At 34.0% G+C, this 26,510-nt stretch overlaps 1 protein-coding gene across 7 annotated transcripts in view; it reads left to right on the forward strand.

The window, feature by feature from the left end:
- The window catches only part of STAG2 (stromal antigen 2), a 117,169-nt gene that overhangs the window by 80,765 nt on the left and 9,894 nt on the right, over positions 1-26,510 (forward strand). For 4 of the 7 annotated variants that reach the window (XM_032619199.1, XM_032619197.1, XM_032619198.1 and 1 more), the window contains 13 exons: positions 273-476; positions 2,025-2,095; positions 2,424-2,511; positions 2,604-2,684; positions 4,777-4,869; positions 8,177-8,351; positions 12,360-12,499; positions 13,963-14,064; positions 16,076-16,224; positions 17,836-17,964; positions 21,837-22,060; positions 24,996-25,185; positions 25,275-25,385. In XM_032619199.1, coding sequence (XP_032475090.1) covers positions 273-476; positions 2,025-2,095; positions 2,424-2,511; positions 2,604-2,684; positions 4,777-4,869; positions 8,177-8,351; positions 12,360-12,499; positions 13,963-14,064; positions 16,076-16,224; positions 17,836-17,964; positions 21,837-22,060; positions 24,996-25,185; positions 25,275-25,385 — 1,757 coding nt within the window. The remainder of the gene's footprint in view (positions 1-272; positions 477-2,024; positions 2,096-2,423; positions 2,512-2,603; positions 2,685-4,776; positions 4,870-8,176; positions 8,352-12,359; positions 12,500-13,962; positions 14,065-16,075; positions 16,225-17,835; positions 17,965-21,836; positions 22,061-24,995; positions 25,186-25,274; positions 25,386-26,510) is intronic. The other 3 variants (XM_032619201.1, XM_032619202.1, XM_032619200.1) reach the window with 2 other exon arrangements.

A 26,510-nucleotide genomic window follows, 5' to 3' on the forward strand; every position in this document is an offset into this window, starting at 1 on the left:
TTAAATACATTTACTGTGTTCCAGGAACATATATATTTATATGTATTAACATCTCACCAAGGCCCTGTGAGATAGGTAATATTATTCCTGTTGAAGCTGGGGAAATAAGTTTGGGTGGGTCAGTGCATTTATTTATTATGACTAGAAGAACTTAAAGTATGCCCTACTGGTTGTAAAGTTACTGTGTTTGAAGCTTTTCATCCCAGTTGTGTAGTCATTTTATGCCTATCATATATACCTTAGTTTTAATGAAGAAAACTTTGATTTTGCAGCATTTGGATGCCTTATTACGACAGATCCGGAATATTGTAGAGAAGCACACAGATACAGATGTTTTAGAGGCATGTTCTAAAACTTATCACGCACTCTGTAATGAAGAGTTCACAATTTTCAACAGAGTAGATATTTCAAGAAGTCAACTGATAGACGAGTTGGCCGATAAATTTAACCGGCTTCTTGAAGATTTTCTGCAAGAGGTATATATTACAAGTATTTTGTCAGCTGTGCCCCACTGCGCACCCCCCCGCACCCCCCAGAACCAAATTAGTCACCAGTCTTGGTGATAATCCCTAGCAGTATGTTGAAAAGTCATTCAGACTTTTTGTTCTGTGATTCATCGTGATACTATTATTCATCCACCAAAATAGGAAGGTGGCAAGAATCTGCGACTAAGAGAGGGTGAAAGCAAAGCTAACATCTTTCCCCTTTTTTTAATTTAAAGAAATGATCTGGGAAGTTTCCAGGGTTTAGTTGAACTCTAGAGGCTGTTAGGGAACAGGGTGTTAACAGAAAAGTTGAGCTAGACTGTGGCCACGTAACCTCAAAAATTGGGGTATTTCTTAACATTTTGGAAGTTTATTTATGGTCTTTGATATTATAAAGCCTTGATAAATTATAGCCACTGTCGATTTTGTTGTTTTGTTGTTTTGTTGTTCTGTTGTATTTCCAAAGAGGCTTAAGTGTGGTGCTCAAATACACTTGTATTTTTATTGTGATTTTTATCTTTTCTGGAAAGGCACACTTAACAGTTTAATTGATTTGCATAAAGTAAAAAGTTGTGATTCTCAAATTAATGCATTTAGCCTTTTCCACATCACTTTTGTCATTAATGCTGCAAAAAATGATGTGGACTTTTGTAATTTCCAGTTACTTTGTTTAGCAGTTGCTTCTTTAACTTTCTTATTTCTGTGTATAACATTTCATGCTTACTATGTTTTGCTTAATTGGAGGTTTGTGCAAATATGTTGATGTACGAATGATCACATTCTTAAAAATTGTAATGGCTCTACTGTTGGCTGGATATGATTCTGATTAGGACAAGTTAATTTAAAATCAAACTATGGTTTGTTAATTAAGTTTAATTACTTACCTTGTATAAAAATTGATGGTGAAAAACAAGCATTTTTTTGAGAGACCCGGGATTTAATACAGTAAGTTCGATAGTATTTTTTAAAATTTGTAAATTTCTTATAGTGAGACTCATAAAATTGTCAAAAACTTAAGTTACTCTAAATTGGAAAGTTGATACCCAGAAAAAGGATTAGTATATCTAGTCCTTATGCAGAGGATTTTTTCCAAATTAATTTTAATTGGTCTGATATATCTTTCTTGAGCTCTGTGTTTCATTTACTTAGTAGATTTTGTCCTTTAGGTATTATCTTTTATGATCTCTTGCTTGTCCTCTAATATATTTCTCTTTATTGTCCCAATGCATTTATTACTGTGAAAGAGTAGATGTCTTCATTGTTTTGTGTCAAGATCATTTAAAGGAAGAAAGGAGAATGTCATTCAGTTTTTCGCTCTTGGGTATAATGTATCTGTTATAACAACTCTATGTTTACCCATTATTCTGGCCACATTGCTTTAAATTTGGCCAGGTCTAAGTATTGAATGACAAAGTTATTTTGTGGTTTTTAATTAGGTTATTCTTTATTTTCAAGGTGTGGAAATCACCAATGTGATAGCCTAAGATTTTTCACTTTTGTGGTTATTAATGTTTAATATGATATAATTAACATTCATAGGGCGAAGAACCTGATGAAGATGATGCATATCAGGTATTGTCAACATTGAAGAGAATCACTGCTTTTCATAAGTAAGTTGAATCTTAAAGTTTCTGATTTCTTAAAACTGTAGCAAAATCAGAACCAAATTGCATGTTTGGGGATTATAGTGTCAAATTTTTTGCTGGATTTCTTGTGCTTTTTGGGAAAAAAGTGCTTGATAGAGTCATGTTGTGAATTGGGGAACAACAAATTATCAACTAATATACTTTTTAAAAATACACATTTTTTTTGTTGTTCTTGTGGATGCATGTTAGAAAGTTTACTACATTTTACTTTAATAGTATTCTGTTAACACTCAAGTCCAGAACAAATGTGATTAAGCTTAACTTTTTAATATAACTTAATTCTTTTTTACAGTGCCCATGATCTTTCAAAGTGGGATTTGTTTGCTTGTAATTACAAACTATTGAAAACCGGAATTGAAAATGGAGACATGCCTGAACAGGTTTTTATTTATTTACAAGTTACATATTTAACTTTGAGAAAGAAAACTTGTGACTTGTAAAATTTAACTGTATTCTCTTTGTTCTTTTATAGATTGTTATTCACGCACTGCAGTGCACTCACTATGTAATCCTTTGGCAGCTTGCAAAGATAACTGAAAGCAGCTCTACAAAGGTTTGTGGTGGTTCAGTGGCATCTTTTTTTATTAAATTTCATTAACTTTTCAGCAAACTTAAACATAAGACATCAATAAAATCTTGCTTATTTCTAATCTATTTAGGCATGTTTACTTTCAAAAACAGTTATTTGTAGTTGTATATTCAGTGAAAGAACATTAATATGTTTAGGGTATGATTCTAAATTTTAAAAATCACATTTATATGTGGCATAATTTATGGATTTCCATATCATTCTCAAAAGTACTGGGTACATAAAGAACTACAGATTTTGTAAATCATGACCAAGAGCCTTTGAAACATACAGATACAGCTGTTGGGTTATATAAATTAATTATTACAAACCACCTGTCCCTAGATCTTGTGCCTTGTATTGTTTTGGGATCTCCTTATTCATACTCAGGATCTCTGTACTGATGTTCCAAATTCATGATGAATCACTTTCTGGTTGAGTGTAATGTGCCAGCTACTAGGTCATAGAACTTTCAAATTTTTATCTATAGTGGTAATCCTTGATGTGTTTATTAATTGAACTAAACAGTACTGCCTTTTTCATTTGTAAATTAGAAACTTAAACTTTGTACTTGTAGTAGTAGATGTTGCCTTAAATATTATTTGGGCACATTTTTATAAATATTAAGTAATTTCTGTAAGCTATAGAGTTAGCTGTTCATAGTTATTTTCCTCAAAAAGGAATCCTCTTGATAATGTTTGTTTTGCATAATTCACAGAATAATTTTAGAATTTTTTTGAGGTTTTTAAGCACAAGATGCAATTATATCTACAAATGGATATTTTCCACCTTGAAAAGACAATGTAGTACTGTTGTTAAACTAGTGTACTTTTTGTCAGACACCCAAAAAGTTTAATTCGATATCAAGCTTGCAGTAGGAACAGTGACTGTATTAGCAAATATGATTGCTCACCTAAATCAAAAGCATTGAGTTACAAATTAACATGGGAAAAAAGGTAATACTTTTAGTAGAGGAAACGGTAAAAATGAAGGTTATTAAATGCAAAAATTATTTCTATTGAAGCTTGGTTGAGTTTTCTTCACCAATCAATCTCTAAGTTAAACCTGTTTTTATTTAACTTGTCTATTACATATACCAAATATGTACTGATGCTCTATCGTTTGGCATCCAGTATCAGGAGACGGGCCAGAGGTTATGCCTTAAATAAATTAGTGTGGCTGATCTTTATAAAGTAGTTTTCTATTTTAAATTAACTGATGTAAATATTTAGAAAAAGAAAAAAAAGATTCATCCTTTTAGTGTAGGTTAAAATTTTTCTTTCTTACCACAAAACTAATTTTTCTTTGGTCCCTCTCTGTTTTTAAAAAGCACAACCACTATCCTACAAATGAAAAATGAAACATGCTGTCCCTTTTTTATCATTTATTTTATTCCATTCATCAGTCGGCCACCCATCAAATTACAAAGTGAGGATGGAATATAAATCTTTACTTGTTAAGCATTCTGAGGTAGTGGATTTATATGGATAGCCATATATAGTCATATAAGTTTTCTCATTCTAAAGGACCCAGATCACGTAGGATATTGTCCGTTAATATACCTGGTATTTTTTTTGATAAAATTTTATTCTTATATACAGATGCTTTTTCTATATGATGATATTTGGCTTTGAGTGAACACTCAGCTTTGTGAAAACATATATTTACTACACCACCAGTATTTATATATTCATTAATGATATGCATGTACTAATAGTCTGAGGATTTTAAGTACTAGGCCTACAATATTAAGTACATAGTAAATTAAGTGTATTACAGAATGAACAGAGAAATGGAAATTGAAAAAGGCTGAGTTAAAGATGATATAAACAATATTTTTAGATGTCAGCTAATTATCATGAATATACCTGGTGTTTTTAAGCCTGCAATTTGTTGAGATTTTAAAAGTGGTTTTTGTTTTCCTTTTTGATAAATAATAAAGATTTAAAATCTAATATACAAGCAGAGTTAACATAGTTAAATATATGGTGATGTTTTATGTAATATAAAATATCTTAAATATTGAATGAGTTTTTAATACAGTATTTTAAAATGCTCATGTTAAATTTTTTTCAAGGAGGACTTGCTACGTTTAAAGAAACAGATGAGGGTATTCTGTCAGATATGTCAACATTACCTGACCAACGTGAATACCACCGTTAAAGAACAGGTTAGTAATTACTATAGATAGCAGTCTTTTGTAAGCAACCCTGAATAAATATCTGAACTAATATAGAAAATTTAAGAAATACTGAAATTGGGCAAAGTAGAAATATCTTGTATCTGTCTGTATATATACTATGCTCAAAAAATAGATTAACATTAATTCCATGTGGAGCATTATAGATTACCCGCATATTGCAGTTATTCTGTGTTATTGTTTCTTTATGCCACACATGGTAAACAGACCCACATATACAAAGTAGGTGTATGCAGTTACATAAATTATTCCTGAAAGCAACAAGTATAACAGATATGCCTCAGGGAGGAAAGGTCCATCTGGTTTTGTTATCTCAGAGTATTATCAGATGTTGGCATTCCTGCCCATTCCTGATTGTGTGAGTTATTTTTTCTTATGTGGACTTTGAAATAAAAATTTTAGTCACTTCCGTCTTCACAGTGTTACCTTCCCACCCCATATGCCCTCTTGATTCCATTGCTGCCAAGCTTCTCAGTCTGGAAATACATTGTTACTTGGTGCCATGGGTAGTTTTCCCATCTGTAAAATAACTTCTGATCCTGGGACCAAGAGCCTATTTAGTTTTGAACTGTAACAATAAAGGACTTGGGACATTTTCTTCTCTATAATTCAGATAAGAGGGACAAAATTTCAGAAGGTAGTAAAATGAGTTTATAGTTAATGTCTTAGAATAGGATTTCAGTGAAGTATACACTGATCCAAACTTAATACATGAAGTATTACTTGATATATTTTCATAGGCCACCAAGATACTCAGCTTAATATTCCGTATTTCTTACAGTGTTAGCAAGTAATTCCTTATGGGTTATTGTGTGTAATCTCCTTTATATATAATCTGTTGTTCAGGCCTTGGAGATTAATTATTTGGTCATTAAATAGCCTGTGTACTAGTCTTCCTAACAGCTTCCAGGAATATGTCCTGGTTAGCTCACAAGACCTGTTAGTTCACCTAATTAGTAAATGTCACCACGCTTATCACTGTGTATCCTTACTGTGTATGTTGCAAAAGCTTTTGTAAACTCATATATCTTGATAGGTATAAATTATTACTATAGTAGTAAAATGAGAGGAAGAGACCAAAAGAAGAGGTAAAAGCATAGAGAAAAAAATAAATGTGGTTAGTTCCAAAAAGGCAAAGCTATTATTAAAATCTGCTTTGAGGTCTATATTATAATCTGTCCTTCTAGTAGTAGTCTTCCATTAAATGTAATTTTCTGTTGACTTTGTGATCAAAAAATTTTATTTTCCTTATCCCTTCCCAACAAATAACTAAATTTTTTCCAGTTACCTTCTGACTACTTTTTTTTTTTTTTTTTTTTTTACCTTCTGACTACTTTTACCAGTGTTTGACTCTATTTAAAACTCCTGGCAGAGTTTTTTTTTAACATCTTTATTGGGGTATAATTGCTTTACAATGGTGTGTTAGTTTCTGCTTTATAACAAAGTGAATCAGTTATACATATACATATGTTCCCATATCTCTTCCCTCTTGCGTCTCCCTCCCTCCCACCCTCCCTATCCCACCCCTCCAGGCGGTCACAAAGCACCTAGCCGATATCCCTGTGCCATGCGGCTGCTTCCCACTAGCTATCTACCTTAACGTTTGTTAGTGTGTATATGTCCATGACTCTCTCTCGCCCTGTCACAGCTCATCCTTCTCCCTCCCCATATCCTCAAGTCCGTTCTCCAGTAGGTCTGTGTCTTTATTCCTGTCTTACCCCTAGGTTCTTCATGACATTTTTTTTTTCTTCTTAAATTCCATATATGTGTTAGCATACGGTATTTGTCTTTTTCTTTCTGACTTACTTCACTCTGTATGACAGACTCTAGGTCTATCCACCTCATTACAAATAGCTCAATTTCATTTCTTTTTATGGCTGAGTAATATTCCATTGTATATATGTGCCACATCTTCTTTATCCATTCATCCGATGATGGGCACTTAAGTTGTTTCCATCTCTGGGCTATTGTAAATAGAGCTGCAATGAAGATTTTGGTACATGACTCTTTTTGAATTTTGGTTTTCTCAGGGTATATGCCCAGTAGTGGGATTGCTGGGTCATATGGTAGTTCTATTTGTAGTTTTTTAAGGAACCTCCATACTGTTCTCCACAGTGGCTGAAGCAATTCACTTTCCCACCAGCAGTGCAAGAGTGTTCCCTTTTCTCCACACCCTCTCCAGCATTTATTGTTTCTAGATTTTTTGATGATGGCCATTCTGACTGGTGTGAGATGATATCTCATTGTAGTTTTGATTTGCATTTCTCTAATGATTAATGATGTTGAGCATTCTTTCATGTGTTTGTTGGCAGTCTATATCTTCTTTGGATAAATGTCTATTTAGGTCTTCTGCCCATTTTTGGATGGCAGAGTTTTTATAAAGCTCCTCAAGATATAACTTCATCCAAAATATATATATATATAACACTTCAGCTTTATTGCTTTATTTATTTATTTATTTAGCTGTGCCCGGTCTTAGTTGTGGCATGTGGGATCTTTAGTTGTGGCATACGAACTCTTAGTTGCGACATGTGGGATCTAGTTCCCTGACCAGGGATCGAACCCAGACCCCCTGCATTGGGAGCGTGGAGTCTTAGCCACTGGACCACCAGGGAAGTCCCACTTCAACCTTATGTTTATTATACTGTCAAGTTTGCCTGATGATTAGTAAGCAGACCCACACTTGGTTATGTTTTTTTTACTTAATCATCACATATACTGACAATGAGAGTGCTTAAGAAGTCCTATAGATTTTGTGATCTCTCTTCTAAGAGATCTTCTAGGAGATATTCATCTTCTTGGTATAAGTGTTTTTCTTCCATAGAAGAAAAGAATGGTACCAAGTTTATGCATTATTTGATATTTGAGAATGTATACCATGAGACATTGTGGTATATATAGTGTAAAGGGTGGGGTTTGGAGTCAGAAAACCTGAGATTGAGTCTTGATTGCATGTTTTGATGATGTTAACATATTGTACAAATCACTTAAAAAATTAAAAGAAAATTGCTGAAAATTAAAAAGAATATTTGTGAAATTATCTTGCAGTTAGTAAATTACAGTGCAAATATCAGTAGTTATTGTTGAAAAAATTACACTCTTCACTTTTAAAATCTTAGGAAAATAGTAGACATTTCTTTTTCTTATGAGTTTCAAATATAGAAAGTTGGATTTTATTTCCACATTGAATATGTAAGTTACTTGTGGCAGTTCGTGAGAAACTTTGGTTTATGGCATGCTATCCTTTTTTTTTTAATTTTTTTTATTTTTATACTAGGCCTTCACTATTCTATGTGATATTTTGATGATCTTCAGCCATCAGATTATGTCAGGAGGGCGTGACATGTTAGAGCCATTAGTTTACACCCCTGATTCTTCATTGCAGTCTGAGTTGCTCAGCTTTATTCTGGATCATGTCTTCATTGAACAGGATGATGACAATAACAGTGCAGGTAATTTTATTGCCATCTTTTTGTTAAATCTGTGTATCTACTATAAATCAAATTTAACAGCAATGTAAAGTGTTACACTACTGTTTGATATTTTATTCTTAAAACATGAAACACAGGTACATTTTCCAGTGCAATTTGTGTTCATTGCCTGTAACATTGTAAAGACAATGTGGTATCACAGAGCATAGGCTTTGGAATCAAATCTTTGTTTCTCACTAGTTGTGAGCTTTTTTTTCTAATTTGTAGCTACCTTACAGGCCTGTACAAGTTAATTAAATTGAGCAAAGTGACTAGTATAGTGCCTGGGCATGTAGTAGGTAGGTACTCAACAAAATTTACTTCTCTTTCCCCTTAATCATTGGTAATACCAATATTCAAGTAATTAGAGCAGAATAAAGTGTTTCTTTAAATGACCTTTTTGTTGTATACTTTCATAGCATAATTTTTCTGTAAAGGTCTGGGGCAGTACAGAATGTTACAGGTAAATAATCAAACCAACGTTGCCTAGTGTTAAGTTACTCTTCGCACCCTAATTGCATGCACAGATGCCTTACTTGAACAAGAAATCGTGGAAAAACAGATAGTATTTGGTGACTTCTTCTGGGTTTTTTTTTTTCCAATTTGAAGTTAAACTTGAAGGATATATAACATCAGTATGTGTATGTCCATACATAAACTGACACATCACTGCAAAGCTTTTAACTATATATAATTCTAGACATGGCTTGTAGCTTATTTTTTATCAATAGAGAGCTTTGTTCTCAAGTATTAAAAACTTAACCAGAACAGAATTGAGAAACCTAAGTAGCTAAAACAGATATCAAAATCCATGTACTAAAGTTTATATACTTAGAATTTTCCACCATTCACTTTCAGCTATTGGTTTAGTTACACTTTATTTTTAACATTCATTTGACATTTATTGGGCAGCAGGCAGTATACTAGATGCTGTGAATATCAAAAAAATGAGACATGGTCTTTTCCTTTAAGAATTCAATTCAAGTGGAAAAGACATATCTAAAAACAAGTAATTATAATGTAATTTGATAAGTAATAGAGGTAGGTACAAAGTGTTGTGGGCATGTAGAGGAAGTTCTAACTGTTCTGTAGGAGTCAGAACACCACTGAAATAAGCTAACATCAGAAATGGATCCTAAAAGATGAGTAGGAGTTTTTAAAACTTCTATAGGAAAACATAGTTATATTCCCAACACTGATACAAAATTGGTTTTGGTCTATAACCCTTTTGATAGTTGGGGACTACCTCAACTTCATTTAGATCATAGGAAATAGGAATGAGAATAAGCTTGCCAATACTCCTAAATTTTCTGGGAGCTTCCTGGAATTACACTTTGTCTTACCTCCTTGGACTTTGTGTTTTTCTATTTCCACTTTAAAAATGAAATGTATTCCAGTTCTATGGAAAAGAATAAAATGTAACACACTTGTATATACCAACCACCAGCATTTGTCAAATTTTGCTGTTTGTTTCATATTTGTTTTTTAAAGGAATAGATACAAAAGAAGCCCTTGTTTGTATCCCTCCCCATCCCATTATTCTTTTTCCCTAGAGATAACTGCTATCCTGAATTTGCTGTTTATCATGCCTTTGCATTTTAATTTTATTTTACTAGGAATTTATGTATCTTTTAACAATATATAGTTTATTTTCTGTTGCTAGCTTCCACATAAATGGTATCATGTTGAGCATTTTATTTTTCATCTTGCTTTTTTGAGTTAACATTATTTGTGAAATTTGTCAGTATTGACATGTGATTATAGCTTATTCATCCTGACTGCTGAATACTATGTGATATGAATTAACCACACTATCCATTTTCATATTGACGAACATTTAGGTTGTTTCCATCTTTTCTCCTATTATAAATAGTGTTACAAAAATGTTCTTATACTTATCTCCTTGAGCACATGTGCAAATGCTTTTCTAGTGTACAGGCATACCTCCTTTTATTGCACTTCGTAGATACTGTGTATTTTAATAAATTGAAGGTTTGTGACAACCCTTCATCACACATGTCTATGGGTGCCATTTTTCCAACAGCATTTGTTCTCTTCATGTTTCTGTGTCTTTTTTTGGGTAATTCTTGCAACATTTCAAACTTTTCCATTATTATAATATTTGTCATGGTGATCTGTGATCTTTGATGTTACTACTACAACTCGCATGAAAGTTTAGATGATTAGCATTTTTTAGCAATGAAATGTTTAATTAACGTATGTACATGTTTTTAGACATAATGCTATTGCACACTTAGTAAGACTACAGTATAGTGTAAACATAACTTTCATATGAACTGGGAAACCAAAAAATTCATGTGACTCATTGTAGTATTCTTTATTGCGGTGGTCTAATCAAACCTGCAATATCTCCGAGGTGTGCCTGTATACCTAAGAGTGGCATTGCTAGATTATGTAGTCTATGTGCATCTTAAACTTGACCACAAGTTGCCAGATTATTCTCCAAAGTCGTTTTATTCTTTTACCCTCCCACCAGCAACATATGATAGTTTCCATTGGTTTTCATACTCATCTAACCCCTGGTATTGTAGACCCATGGTTATTTGATTTGTTAGCCCACATCAGACTAGGAGGGGAGAATAAAATAGGGAATGCTTCTAGAGGCACTGGCAACACATAATAATAATGGCAACTGACATTTATTAAAGGCTCAGTGTGTTAGACACTTCTCTAACATTCTTTAATCCCCACAAGAGAAAAAGGTGGCTAATTTTTGATAAGTAAGAAGTGAAGAAACCTAAAAATCAGGGCTCAAAAAACTCTTAATATCTGGGTAACTTAGTCTGCAGGGGGAATAAGTCTGTATCCCTCTAGTTCCTGAGAACAGTACCAAACAATGATTGGAAACAATATTGTATAGAAATCCATTATAATCACAGAGTCATTAAGAAAAATTTAGCTTGTATGTTCAGTGTACTCTTTTAAAAGAATGAACAGTACGTTTTAGGTTTCTAAGCAAATGACTTTGGCATTCTGGAATAGGCACTTTTGATAACAGAAACTTTTCGGATGGTCTGTCTTAAACAAACTCCTATTCTTAAAATTTGGTTTTTATTTACTAGCAGTTACCAAGGATTATCAGAGACAGGGTAAAATAAATACTTGTTTTAAAAGAGTTCTTATTTTATACACAGTATTTTTTATGTAAGTAATTTCATTTGTAAAATTTGTCAAGAGGAAAATTCTTTGCATAGCTTTTTATGTAAAAGGCTTTGTTACAATTTTATGCACAGTATCAAATAATTTGAAAATCCTTTGGCAGTACTTGGAGGCTGTAATCCGGCTTTCTCAGCTATGAATTTGGAAATAATTTTGTCCCTTTGATAACTGAATATTAAGATCTTACATAATGGATCAGAGCAGATATATGTGAAGTTACCTTAAAAAGACAGAATGGGTTTCTAGGCCAGTCTAACTGAATATCTGTAATATGTATAAAGAAAGTATCTGTCAATAAAAGTTGGGTTTGAGGTTGGGTGGGGTCATCTTTAGAAGGGATAACAGAATTTCTGAGGTTGTCTGCCCCTAGGGAAGAAAGAGCCTTACCCAACAGATACTGAATATGCAGGTCTCATCGGCAAACTGTCCTGCTAGGGAAGTAGATTAATGTGTTAGGCAAGCTTAGCCTGATTTCACTAAACATCAGTTCCTTTCACTCACTCCACTTGTTCCTGTTACATGTTCACTAAACAGCCTTCTGATTTGGCGTCACAAAAATTTTGTGTATTGGAGTAAATGGGCTGGTCATTCATGAAGATATTGAGTGATTATAATTTTTATTTTATTTAAATGTTTTTCCCTTATTTTTCAAATTCTCCAAAATAAAGGTGTTTTATATTGAATTTGATACACACACACAGACACACACGCATGTACATACACATGCGCGCGCACACACACACACACACACACACACACACGGCTGAAGTAAAATACAGATGGCTTAATGTTGGAAACCTTTTTCCCCAGATGGTCAGCAGGAAGATGAAGCCAGTAAAATTGAAGCTCTGCACAAAAGGAGAAATTTACTTGCAGCGTTTTGTAAGCTAATTGTATATACTGTGGTGGAGATGAATACAGCTGCAGATATCTTTAAGCAGTATATGAAGGTAAAGTTGAAAAATGGATAGCGAGATATTTTTATGTCGCTTTTATGTTTGGTTGCCATTGAATTTTTTAATAGTAAATTACTTTTCTAGTGTAAAAGAAATCTCTTAAAATATTTAACATTTTCAGTAAATTTTCTCATACCTCCGATCCTCCATTAATGGACATTTTGGGTTTATTAAGTTCATTTGTGTTTGGAATATTGCAAACAGCTTGTCTTAGGTTAACTGTCACTAATAGAAATTGCTTTTGTGATTTAGTTTAAAACAACAGGATGGTGTCCCTCCCCTGCTTGATGTAACATAAAAAAGTGTTTAGGAGTCAGAGAACTAGATAATACAGTTTTGGCTTGGTTACTACGCAGCTTGTGACCTTGAGTAATTCAGTACCTTTTGTGTCCTGCGTTTCTTCATCTGTTCCACTGTGATAGCTAAGGTTCCTTAAGCTCTGAAAATCTGATTTGAGTCACAGTGGGTTATTCACAAATTGTCATAAATATGTGTGAGAGTCTTTAACTTGTAAGTAGTAGTAGAAAGGATATTGTTGATTGTACTAACAGAATGTGACTAAATACGGTGTGATGATTTTTCTGTAATCCTTTTTCAAGTAAAATCTAATTATAAATGTAAACTTTGTTTAAGCTTTTTCTTTTACAGGATAAAACAGGTAATACATTTATCAAAACCTAATTAATTCTCTTCAGAATACTTTCCTATATGATAGAACCATTAATAAAGTACTTTGGAACTTAAGTTATTTGGCCTGATACTTGTTAGATTTTTTTTTTTAACTAATGTTGTTTTTGAAGTCATTTTGCAAATTTTAAACTTTTAGACTTAGGTATTCTAAATTAAAGTCAATTTTGTTAGACATATAGGAGCATGGTTATCCTGTTATCTCTGGTAGTTGTTAATGTATGCATTTTGAAACAAGATCTTAAATTAGAAAAAAAATTCCTGCGCAGTGTGTAATGTAAATGCCACATACAGTAAGTTTTCTTTTAAATGTTGTTAACAGGCTGTTAGTTTCTATAAGCCAAATCAATAAATTTGGAAACTGCTCATGAACTACATGCCATTAGCAATGAATAAGTTATGAAAGTAACTGATTACATTGATTGTCTTAATAGTTCACAAAGAGCACAGAACTTTGTTTCTGTCCTTTGTTTTATTTCTGAAAATCTGTATAACTTAATTATTGTTAAACAATATACCTCCTTAAAACCAACTGTGGAGCTTAATGTGATTAGATCTTAACTGTCTGATATTTCTGAATTTACTGATGTTAGGGATTATGTGTTTAAAGATTATAATGACGTTTTAGTAACATTCTTTCATGTCTTTGAAGGCATAATTCTAGCCAAATAACATTCTTGTGATGTGCTTATGTGACTAACCTAAAATTAGTCTTATTGTCCAATAGTTTTAAGAGACAAAGGCCTAATTTGTACAAATTTCTTTTCTAGTATTATAATGACTATGGCGATATCATCAAAGAAACAATGAGTAAAACAAGGCAGATAGACAAAATTCAGTGTGCAAAGACCCTTATTCTCAGTTTGCAACAGGTAAGACATGAAGAGTACCAGGTTTAGGCTAGCAAAATAAGCACTTAATAGTTTTCAAGTTAACAGTTGAAAACTGGGAAAAGGATGCAATAGATAGTTCATAAAAGTGGAAATGAAAAATACTCAATCTCACTAGTAGACATTGTACAAGTGAGATCATTTTTTGCTTTGAGACTGGCAAGAGTGGCAAAACCTATAGCCACCTAAGGTATGGGAGAAACAGGTTCTGACAGCAAGGTATATTGGTTCAACCTTCCTGGCAGGTAGTTTGGCAATATATGTCAAAATTTATAATGTGTATGCCATTTGAGGCAGCAGTTCTACTTCTGGAAGTTCGTCCACAGTGGTAATAGGATAATTTTGCAAAAATGAGTGTAGAAGATTATACATTGCAAAGTTATTTATAATAGCAAGAAATTAGAAAATATAAATGCCTGTCAATAGGATATTAGATGAATATATTGTGTAGTATATTTCTGCAGTGGCTGTGTAGCACTTAGAATTGGTGTAGGTCTGTATTCATTAATTTGTAAAGATCTCTATAATATATAGTTTGAGAATAAAAAAAGATTGCAGTATAGCATCTCTATAAAACTGTGCACATCTCTGTGTACCTATTTGGAAAAAATAATCACCAAAATGTTAGCTGTGGTTAACTTGCTTTGGTAGGTTCCAGGTGAATTTTACTTTATTCTTTGTACATTTGTACATGTATTGTAATGAGCATTTATCAACCGTATAATCAAAATGTACCAGTCATTTTCATTTTGGCAGTGTCAAGGCAGGTTTAATTAGGCAAAAATCATTTACTTAGTATACTTTTGTCTGTAGAGACCAAATGCATGCAGAACATAACCCAACCCATTTCACTTTGATAAACTTTCTTGCTTTTTAGAGATCTAGGTATGAAAGTTCTTAATTTCATTTGCATATTTTGATATTCTTTATTTAAATTAATAGAATTTAAAAGGTTTTAAAGGCAGCATTTCAATAACTTTTGGTGTAAAATAATAGCTCTTTGCTGTAGAAAGTTTAGAAAATATTATAGGAAAACTAGAAAAAATACAACTTATCTTTAATTTTTTTCACTTAACAGTGTTTTAATTTTTAACTTCCTAATCTTTTTTATGCCTATGTGAAATGTTATTTTACAAAAATAAAAAATCATATTGCACATTGTCTTGAAATGCTGAATTTTTCATATTAATAAATCCTGAACACTTTCGTGCCGTTAAATACTTTCCTCTGCATTTTTAATGACTGTGTAGTATTCCATTTTATAGAGGGACTATAATTTAACCAAGATCTCTTCTCGTTTGATGTTGAGGTTTTTTACAATTCTTGCCATTATAAATAGCACTAAGACAAACATTTTTGTACTTAATGTATTGTATACAGATATTACTATTATCATTCCTTTTGGATAAAGTCTGATAATAACAGTTGCTTACTCAAAGGGCATGAAAATTCTTAAGCTTTCACTACACATTGCCAGATTGCTCTGTAGAAAGGTTTTCTCAGTTTATGTTCCCAGCAGATCAGTGCCCATTGCACTGTATTCTTAAGTAGTAGCCATTATCTGTTTAAAATCTTGGCAGCTTGATAATTGAAAGATTGTATTTTGTTTTGCTAACTTTATTATGAAAGTTCTTGATGTGAAGATCCATCATTTAAATGTCAATAAGAACATAGTTGTTAGTTGGTTTCCTTTTTCTTTATATTTTTATATGCTATTTTAATATCCAATTAATACCGGCAGAAAAGAATTCTGTCGTAAGTAATCTAAGGAGTTTCTAATGTCAATAACTACCTCTAGTCTGAATATATGAAGTGCTACAATTTTGGTCATTTGTATCATGTTTTTAAAAATCCATGTTATAGAATGAAGTACAATGCCTTATTTATAGAACATCAAGTATATTTTAAATATAAAATGTAGTGTTTTAAAATTAGATGTTAATCATCCATAGTTATTAAAAAACTTTAACATGCTTTCTTTCTTTCCAAACAGCTTTTTAATGAAATGATACAGGAAAATGGCTATAATTTTGATAGGTCATCCTCAACATTCAGCGGCATAAAAGAACTTGCTCGACGTTTTGCTTTAACTTTTGGACTCGATCAGTTGAAAACGAGAGAGGCCATTGCTATGCTACACAAGTAATTTCCAAATATTTTATTCAGCTCTTCTGTTTGTTAATCATGAAGTTTTTTTGTACCTTGCTCTTTTGTTTAGAATAACCAAGTTCAATTGATGCTTTATTACTTGTTTACAAATCTGTGGCATGTCTCCTTTCTTAAGAACCAGTTATAGTGCTATCTCTGTTAACACATGAATTGGGACTAAAACACCTTTTATAGAAAAGTCTTTGCTTTAATTAAAACCATACAAAATCTTTATAAATTACGTGAAGAAAAGCAACATATATTCATCAGGTATTATAGAATCTCTTTTAACAGTTTTTGTCATAATCTCTCTTGCTGGGTAGATAATGTTTTGAGATTTGATTTCTTTGTTTCAAGTTTTTTTGTTTCTGGTTCTGTTCTCTATTTTGCAGTGACCTTTTCTCTTGTTTTGAGCCACAGTCTTTATTTTGTCTGCATGTTTTCTTTGCCTTATCAAAATTGGAAATCATCTGATTTTATTTTAGGCATGTAATTTAGTGATCAAGTATACTTTTAAGTATATTTTAGAGCTCTAACATAACCAACATGTGGTTATTAATATCCTTTATGTCTTTATTGTGGATAAAGAGCCTTGCCTTTGGAAAAATCAAGAGGCTTGGGCTCTGTTTCATTGAAAGCTCTCTGTTTTGTGTCTTTTTAAAATTCCTGTTGCTTACTTAATTATGAAGTGTTAAATGTCTCCCTTCAGAAATTGTTCTGCTCTTTGTTAGTCCTATACCTTCCTCAAATTTAATTTACTCTCTCCTTTTCACTTTGCTCTAAAAGTCTCAAATTTCTTTTTATGCCTTTTAATACTATGGATGAGAATTTTAGGTAATATTTAAGGACCACACATGTAGTAATTATTTTGAGAAGTAATATATTATTTACTTCATATATATATATATAATGTTGGGTAGTTGTCTTGATTAATAGAGGTATTTATTGTTAAATAAATATAAACTGGGCCTTGAGTGGAGTTTAATTTTTAAACTTTACTCTTAAGTGGGTCATTACAGATAGTCTTGAATCATTTATTTTTAAGTTGATCCTATGTGTTATAGTTGATCTCCTTTGTGTCTTGAAAAATACAGAAAATGTACTGATCATTATGTGAAAGGATTTGGGTTATTTTCTATGGAAAAGAGAACTGAGGAGAGAATGTAGATATACCAAACCACATTTTAAATAAAAACCAGCTGGTGTGTGTATGTGTGTGTCTGTTTTGTTTTAAAGAAAGTAACAGTTGGGAGTTCCCTGGCGGTCCAGTGGTTAGGACTTGGCGCTTTCACTGCTGGCGCAAGGGTTCAGTCCCTGGTCAGGGAACTAAGATCCTGCAAGCTACGTGGTGCAGCATCCCCCCCGCCCCCGCCAAAAAATAAAAATAAAAACCAAAACAAACAAAGTAAAAGTGGCATAAAATGTAAATATATTTGCTCATTCTCGCACTGTAGCCTCCTTATTCTCTCTATTCCTCAGCTTAAATGCATGACAAAGGAAACATCTTAGTAGTGGGATGAAGTATAGAGAAATTCCCTAAGTTATTCAATTTTGTATTGTAGTCCTTTAAATATTTGTCTTTTTTTGTTGTTGTTTTTGTTGCAGAGATGGCATAGAATTTGCTTTTAAGGAGCCTAATCCACAAGGAGAGAGCCATCCACCTTTAAATTTGGCATTTCTTGATATTCTCAGTGAATTTTCTTCTAAACTACTTCGACAAGACAAAAGAACAGTGTATGTATTTGTTAGAAATACTCTATTTAATTTTGTTTTGGAATTCTTAAAGATTAATTGTTACACTTGGTTTCCCTCTCAGATTAGATTAGATTTGTAGGATTGCATTAATGCACAAAAAACTTTATACTTCAGAAATTTTATAATTTAAGGATTATAACTGTTTTATGCATAATACTCCATTTTAATTCTGTGAGTTCCCCTTACAGTGTAGTTGTGGCTTTAGAGGTGTAACTGGAATGCTTTGTGTATTCCTATTTGAGTTCTTGGCTCAGCCTAACTAATGAAGGAGCATTTAACAGATAATGATATCACTGATCCATCAGGAGCACCTTAGTCTGTGTCCTGAGCCGTGACTACACTGGAAAGTAGAAGTCCCCCTCTTTTATCTTTGTACTTTAACTACAAGTCCTGTTCTCAACAGGCCATTTAAACAGGATACTTTTATGGTTTGGTCTTCTAAAATCGTGACTTACGTTCTAGGAGAGCCTAACAAATGGAATTAAAGTCTCAAAATCTTCTTTCATCTCTTCCACCCCCACCCCGCAACCCTGGGCTTTGAGGTATAAAAAGACAGAAGAATATGAATAACTCATAGGTAATGTCTTCTGAAAGCCCACCAGTATTTTGCTTTTAAAGATTGTATAGATCTTGGGGACTTCCCTGGTGGTCCAGTGGTTAAGACTTCACCTTCCACTGCTGGGGGTGTGGGTTCAGTCCCTGGTCGGGGAGCTAAGATCCCACATGCCTCGCGGCCAAAAAACCAAAACATAAAAAAGAAGCAGTATTGTAACAAGTTCCATAAAGACTTTAAAAATGGTCCACATCAAAAAAGTCTTTAAAAAACATCATTGTATAGATATTATATGAAATTCTAAAGCAGACAAAACGGTGATAGAAATCACAATAGTGGTTACTTCTTGTGGTTGGGGAGACTGAATGGGAAAAGGGATACAGGGTACTCTGTAGGGTCATAGGAATGTCCCATATCTTGATAGGTGTATGGGTTACATGGCTGCATTCGTTTGCAAAACTGATCCAACTTTACTGTTAATTTCTGTGCATTTTATTATATATAAATTTATCCCAGTTCAAAATTGCATTGAGGAATTACCTGGTGGTCCAGTGGTTAGGATGCCGTGCTTTCAGTGCCAAGGGTCTGGGTTCAATCCCTGGTCTGGGGACTAAGGTTCCACAAGATGTGTGGTGCCCCCCCCGCCCCCCCCAAATTGCATTGACACTATTAATTAGAGAAATAAAAATTAAAACAATAAAAAAACATTTCTCACTTAGCATATTAGCAAAACTTAAGACATTGGATAACGCCAAGTATTGCCAAGGATGTGGAGCAATAGAGGCTTTTTTTTTTTTTTTTTTTTTTTTTTTTTTTTTTTTTATGCGTTACGCGGGCCTCTCACTGTTGTGGCCTCTCCCGTTGCGGAGGACAGGCTCCGGACGCGCAGGCTCAGCGGCCATGGCTCACGGGCCCAGCCGCTCCGCGGCATGTGGGATCCTCCCAGACCGGGGCACGAACCCGTGTCCCCTGCATCGGCAGGCGGACTCTCAACCACTGTGCCACCAGGGAAGCCCCCAATAGAGGCTTTTATACATTGCTGGTGGCAGAGTAAATTGGTACAAGACCACTTTGGAGACATTTGGCAATGTCTAGTAAAGTTTAAGATTCTCCCTACCTCATGATCCAGTAATTCTATTCATTGGTAGATACCCTAGGGGAACTCTTACACATGTGTAGAAGGATAACTATTAAAGTACTTGACTGTTGTTGCATTGTTTGAATAGGGAAAAACTCAAAACTGACTAAACATCTATCAGCTAGAAAATGGTATCAATTGATTAATATACAATGGAATACTATACAGTGGTCAAAATGGTTAGATTTTTAAAAAGTAAACACAATTCCTTAATTTTATTAAAAACCCATTTAATTGTTCAAATTTCTAGTATCAGATGTCATCAATGACTTTTATTTGATTGAATTGGGATTGAAATAAGATTCACACAATCCAATTGATCTGCTTTTAAAATCTTAAATTTTTTCAAGTTTATTGAGCTATAATTGACACATAAAATTGTAATATATTTAAAGTGTACAACATGATGATTTCATATACATTGTGGAAGGATTCCCATAATCAAGTTAATTAACGTATTTATCACCTCACATATTTACCATTTTTTTGATCAGAACACTTAAGCTCTACTCTTTTAGCAAATTTCAATTATATGGTATTATTTAAGTACACAGTGTCATCAACTGTAGCCACCATGTTATACATTAGACCCTCAGATCTCGTTCATCTTAAAAAAATTTTTTTTCTGACTTCATTGAGATATAGTTGACATATAATACTGTGTAAGTTTGAGGTGTACAACATGTTGATTTGATACACTTAAATTATTGGAAAATGATTACCACCATAGTGTTAGCTGACGTCACTCTTCCAAAATGGTTAGATTTTAAAATTATAATGTTGAGTGCAAAAAGCTAAGTACAAAATTGTGCTATGATATTTACAGACAAATAGGTATTAAAACATTACAAATGGGGACAAAAAATAGCAAGTTCAGGTTAATGGCAACCTCTGTGGCTGGAAAGAGGACAAAGGGAACTAGCATCAGGGAGGGCTACTTATCTGGAATGTTCTGTTAAGCTTTGTGGTAGATACATAGTTGTAAATCTCTCAACTAGTGAGTGTATTGTGTCTCAGACTGCACATCTTGTGTCAGGCTGGTAAGTTCTCAGACTAATAGCCAACTTCCAGACCACACTTTGATGAGTACTGTACTACTGTGTGTAGCTGAAATATATTTACAATATATACAACTAACACTAAGCAGTATGTTTGTAACTCATCTCTCCTGTCCTTTCTCTTATGATGTTCAAAACTGGTAGTTCTGAACTGATTCAAATTAACCATTATTATGACAGCAAAATTTGGTTTGCACTTTACAGTTAGTTGATGAAACTTGTGTGAAGCATAATTTACACAATAAAGCACTGAACTCTTAGTGTCAGAAGCCTGGGATTTGAATCATGGTTATACTGCTTTCTCATTTTTATGACCATGGTTATATTACTTAACTTTTCTTATCCTTTCTCTCCTTATCTGTCAAATGGGGAGAATGTCTCCCTCACAAGACTGTAAGAGTAAAGTTAAAGACCCCAAGAGGAAAATGCGTAGCACACAGTAGTCACACAAATGTTAGTTGATTTTTGATTGCTATATTATATATGTCATAAAATCCTTGTGATACTTGAATCCAAGGGTAGATGTATGACTTCCATCAGGCTGAAAATATTGTGCAGGTAGAGACCATATCTGATTGACCTTTGTATCTATCCCCATTGCCTGGGACATAGATGCTCAACAAATAATAAGCTGAAATGCTATGAATTATTTCATTTAATGTGAGAATCTTGATAGAGACAAAATTGTTCATTAGTGTACTGATGAGGCTTAGATTGAGTAGTGAAGTAATATGCCTATGCTCACACAGCTACAGGTTGGTAGAACTGGGACTAGAACCCAAGTTGTGTAATTTTTAAATCCGATCCTCTTTCCGGGAATATGACTCAGGTTTGTTCTTCTAACAGAGGACTTGTAAATGTTAGGATAAAACAGAGACTTCTCGAGAAAGAACGCTAGTAATCCTTCGGTTGTTACTGTATGCGTTGAGGAAATGTAGACCCATCAACCACTATTTTCATTCTAATTTACTTTTTATTTAACTCATTAAATCATTGTATGTTCCGTTATAGTGTGTGAGCCTATAGGAATAAGCAAAAAGCAAAAAAAAAAAGCTATGTCAATTTAATGTATCAAAGCTAATGGTTTCTACTCCTTTTCAAGGTATGTTTACTTGGAAAAGTTCATGACCTTTCAGATGTCACTCCGAAGAGAAGATGTGTGGCTTCCACTGATGTCATACCGAAATTCTTTGCTAGCTGGTGGTGATGATGACACCATGTCAGTCATTAGTGGAATCAGCAGTCGGGGGTCAACCGTGCGGAGTAAAAAATCAAAGCCATCTACGGGAAAACGGAAAGTGGTTGAAGGCATGCAGCTCGCACTCAGTAAGAATATAGTTTATTCTCTTTATATTTGTCCTTTATGTTTACCGTAAACCTTAATGACTGAATTGTCATTAAGGGTCACCTTATTTTTAAATTTGAGGTATGTGTTGTTAAATAATATCTTGAACAATGTGTCCTCCAATTATGTATAAATGTACTGTTCTAAGCATTTTAGATACATAAATTCAGTTCTTACAACTCTTTAGGTACATACTCATTTTTCAAATGTGAAAGCTGGTACAGAGAAGTTAAGTAACTTTTACCTAAGGTCACACCAATATTAAGTAGCAGAGCCAGGCAGTCTCATTCTAGAGGACCTGCTTTTAAATCACTGCACTATACTCTATGTATAGGGATATGGACTCAATATTTTAGAGCTAATCATTACCTAAGAGATCAAATCATCTAGTTTAAGTGGTACAACAGATTCAGAAAGGTCCCAACTTTTGAATTTCTATGAAGAAGAGTATTAATCATAAAGAACTTGATAGAAATACAAGTTGCTGTCTATAATCTTAGGGTTAAGAATACATTATGACACTTGAATCTCTTGGACTCTTAGTACTCCAGGGTTGGTTCAAAATGGGTCTGGGGACTTTTTTCCTCTCCTTAGGAAACTTTAAACAAATTAGCATAGTTGCCAAAATTTGCTGCAGCTATTATTCCTGAGTAATAAACTACCCCCAAAACTTACGACATAGCAGGGACATGATGTCTGGTGCTTCCGCTAGGAATACTCAAAGGCTAGTGACTGGAATCATACGGAGGCATCTTCACTTACAGATGTATCTGATACTGGCTGTCAGCTGGGACCTCAGTGGGATTGTCTGCCAGGACCACCTTACACATGTCCTTTCCATGTGGCTATTTGGCTTTCTCACAGCATGTGACTGGGCTCCAAGAGCAAGTGTCTCAAGAGACAAGAACTCTGGAAGCTGCCATTTTCTTAAGGCCAGGAATTGGCATAGCATAATTTCCATCATATTCTATGGACCAAGCAATCACAGGGCACAGGTTCAAAGGAATGGGACATCATCCCCCACCTGTTAACGTGAGGAGTGTCAAAGATTTGGGGGCCATATTTTAATTTTATTTATTTTTTTAGAGGCCATATTGTTAAATTGCCACATGGATTAATGGTTTTAGTACTTTTTGTCCAATAACATAAATGCATAAACTCATAACTTATAACTTAAACTTGTAACTTAGATTTGGACTTGATTGGTCATATAGTCCCAACATCCCAGTCTGTGGAGAAATCTCTCTTACAAAGTGTCCCTGACCAGTTAAAAGAGTTAGGGCTTGATAGCAAGTTAAAATAAAATTTCCTTTTTTTAAATAGAAAAGTTATCAAATTAAAAGATGTATTCCCTGCATGCCACTATAAATTTTAAAGCGTTCTGAACCTCTAACTCACCTGGTCTACACAGTTAACCTCCTAAGTGGCCTGTTGGCTTACTAGTCTTCATATTCTTTTTTTTTTTTAACATCTTTATTGGGGTATAATTGCTTTACAATGGTGTGTTAGTTTCTGCTTTATAACAAAGTGAATCAGTTATACATATACATATGTTCCCATATTTTCCCTCTTGCGTCTCCCTCCCTCCCACCCCTCCAGGTAGTCACAAAGCACCGAGCCGATATCCCTGTGCCATGCGGCTGCTTCCCACTAGCTATCTACCTTACGTTTGTTAGTGTGTATATGTCCATGACTCTCTCTCGCCCTGTCACAGCTCATCCTTCCCCCTCCCCATATCCTCAAGTCCGTTCTCCAGTAGGTCTGTGTCTTTATTCCTGTCTTACCCCTAGGTTCTTCATGACATTTTTTTTTCTTCTTAAATTCCATATATATGTGTTAGCATACGGTATTTGTCTTTCTCTTTCTGACTTACTTCACTCTGTATGACAGACTCTAGGTCTATCCACCTCATTACAAATAGCTCAATTTCATTTCTTTTTATGGCTGAGTAATATTCCATTGTATATATGTGCCACATCTTCTTTATCCATTCATCCGATGATGGGCACTTCGGTTGTTTCCATCTCCGGGCTGTTGTAAATAGAGCTGCAATGAAGATTTTGGTACATGACTCTTTGAATTTTGGTTTTCTCAGGGTATATGCCCAGTAGTGGGATTGCTGGGTCATATGGTAGTTCTATTTGTAGTTTTTTAAGGAACCTCCATACTGTTCTCCATAGTGGCTGAAGCAATTCACTTTCCCACCAGCAGTGCAAGAGTGTTCCCTTTTCTCCACACCCTCTCCAGCATTTATTGTTTCTAGATTTTTTGATGATGGCCATTCTGACTAGTCTTCATATTCTTAAGTCCACCCTCTACACTACCACTACATACTTTGTCTAAAACATGTAACTACCACATTGCTTCCCTGTCACCTTAGCACAGCTTATAAGACTTTGCATAAATTGATACCTGCCTCTTTATTCAGCCTTTTGCCGTCTACTCCAGGAGTACTAAACTCTTAGTTTGAACCATATGAAATTACTATTTTTGCAGGTCAAAAATTGCTGAATATCAGTAAATTAGTATGGTTCAGTCATTGTTTCATGCCTCGGTGCTTTTGCTTATGTCCTCCCCCCTGCCTGGGAGACTTCACAGTCCACACAGTATCTACTCTAGTCAGAAGTAACTTCTGAGTAGCCGGCTCTGATCCCTCTCATTGTTCTCATTCTATCTGTGCTTCCGTCTCTTTTAGCACTTACCACACTGTGTTATAATTGCCTGTGTTTTCTTTTTCCACAACTAGGCTGTAAGGGCATGGCAGGGACTGCACCTTACATACCTTTGTATCCTTCTGTTCCAAGCTCTAGCATGTGGAGAGCAAACAGATGATTTTTGACCTGAACACATTGTATCAGACACTTGGTTAATCAAAATTAGTGACTGAACTTCATTGCTGTTAATTTTCTTTCTCAGCTGAAGAAAGCAGTAGTAGTGACAGTATGTGGCTAAGCAGAGAACAAACACTGCACACCCCAGTTATGATGCAGACACCACAACTCACCTCAACAATTATGAGAGAGCCTAAAAGATTACGACCTGAGGACAGTTTCATGAGTGTCTATCCAATGCAGACTGAACATCATCAAACTCCTCTTGATTATAAGTAAGTACATTTGATCATTTTCTGTACTATAACTTTATTAATTACATAGAAAATAGTTAAGTTAAAGAAGAATAAAATTCTCCTTGAAGCACGCAGGTAACATGGATGTTAGCTCAAAGACAACAAGAGGAAGCAAGGCAACAGCAGGAGAGAGCAGCAATGAGCTATGTTAAACTGCGAACTAATCTTCAGCATGCCATGTAAGTGAGAGTGCCTTATTGTCTGAGTACAGGAAGTTCACTAATTCATTTTAACATATTTTAATGTGTGCCTTATCTAAAGATTTCAGCAAACTCTCTAGAGTAACTAAGCTGAAATAATCAAGGAACTAAAAATTGGTCTTTCCAACAGAAAATAAAAACTTAAAGTTAAATATTAACTAGTTAGCTAAAGGACTGATCATAGGTTGATCTGTTGGAAAAGTTTAAATATGAATCCTTGTTTATTTTGGTACACAAAACTATAGCTAAAAATTCAGTTTTGTTACATCTTAATTGATCCCTACCTTAGTTCAGGCCCTCATCTCTCACCTGAACTATTATATTAGCTTTCTAACTCGTTTTCTTCCCTCAAATCTCCCATTTATCCTCTCACCAACCCCTTCCCTCACTCCCCTCACCACCACTCCATCATTCACACTGCCATCAAGAATTGCTGTTCTAGAATAAAAATCTGATAATGTAATTCTTTTCCTTAAAACCTTTCCATGGATCCCCATTGCCTGCAAGATACAGTTCAAACTCCTTAGCTCATGGCATGCAAGATCTTTCTAAATATGGCCCCTGCCTACATTTTAGTATCATATCCTACTCCCTGGCAACTGGTAAAATCATCATAAAAGAACAAGCTCAGGTGTCTCCTTATGTGAAGCTGTGATGTCATCTACGCTCCCACAACACTGTGTATACTCCTATTTCTTATAGCACTTACACATTGTATTGTAATTTGTTTGTGAATTTGTCCCTTTCTCTAGACTGTGAGCCCCTTAAGGGCAGGGACCTCTTTCTTTCTCTTTTTTTAATTGAAGTATACTTGATGTACAATATTATATAAGTTACAGGTGTACAATTTAGTGATTCACAGGTTTTAAGGTTATACTCCATTTATAGTTATTATAAAATATTGGCATTTCCCTGTGTTGTACAATATATCCTTGTAGCTTATTTTATACATAATAGTTTGTACCATTTAATAGGGACTACTTTCATTTCCTGTTAGTGCTCAGCACATTAAAAAGTACTAAGTTAAATAAAAAAGTACTAAGTAAATGTTCATTAATGAATAAATGTCCAATGCTAAAAAAATTGTAGTTTAATTTTCAAATA

Source organism: Phocoena sinus, chromosome X, assembly GCF_008692025.1.
Source record: "Phocoena sinus isolate mPhoSin1 chromosome X, mPhoSin1.pri, whole genome shotgun sequence".
Taxonomy (NCBI): domain Eukaryota; kingdom Metazoa; phylum Chordata; class Mammalia; order Artiodactyla; family Phocoenidae; genus Phocoena; species Phocoena sinus.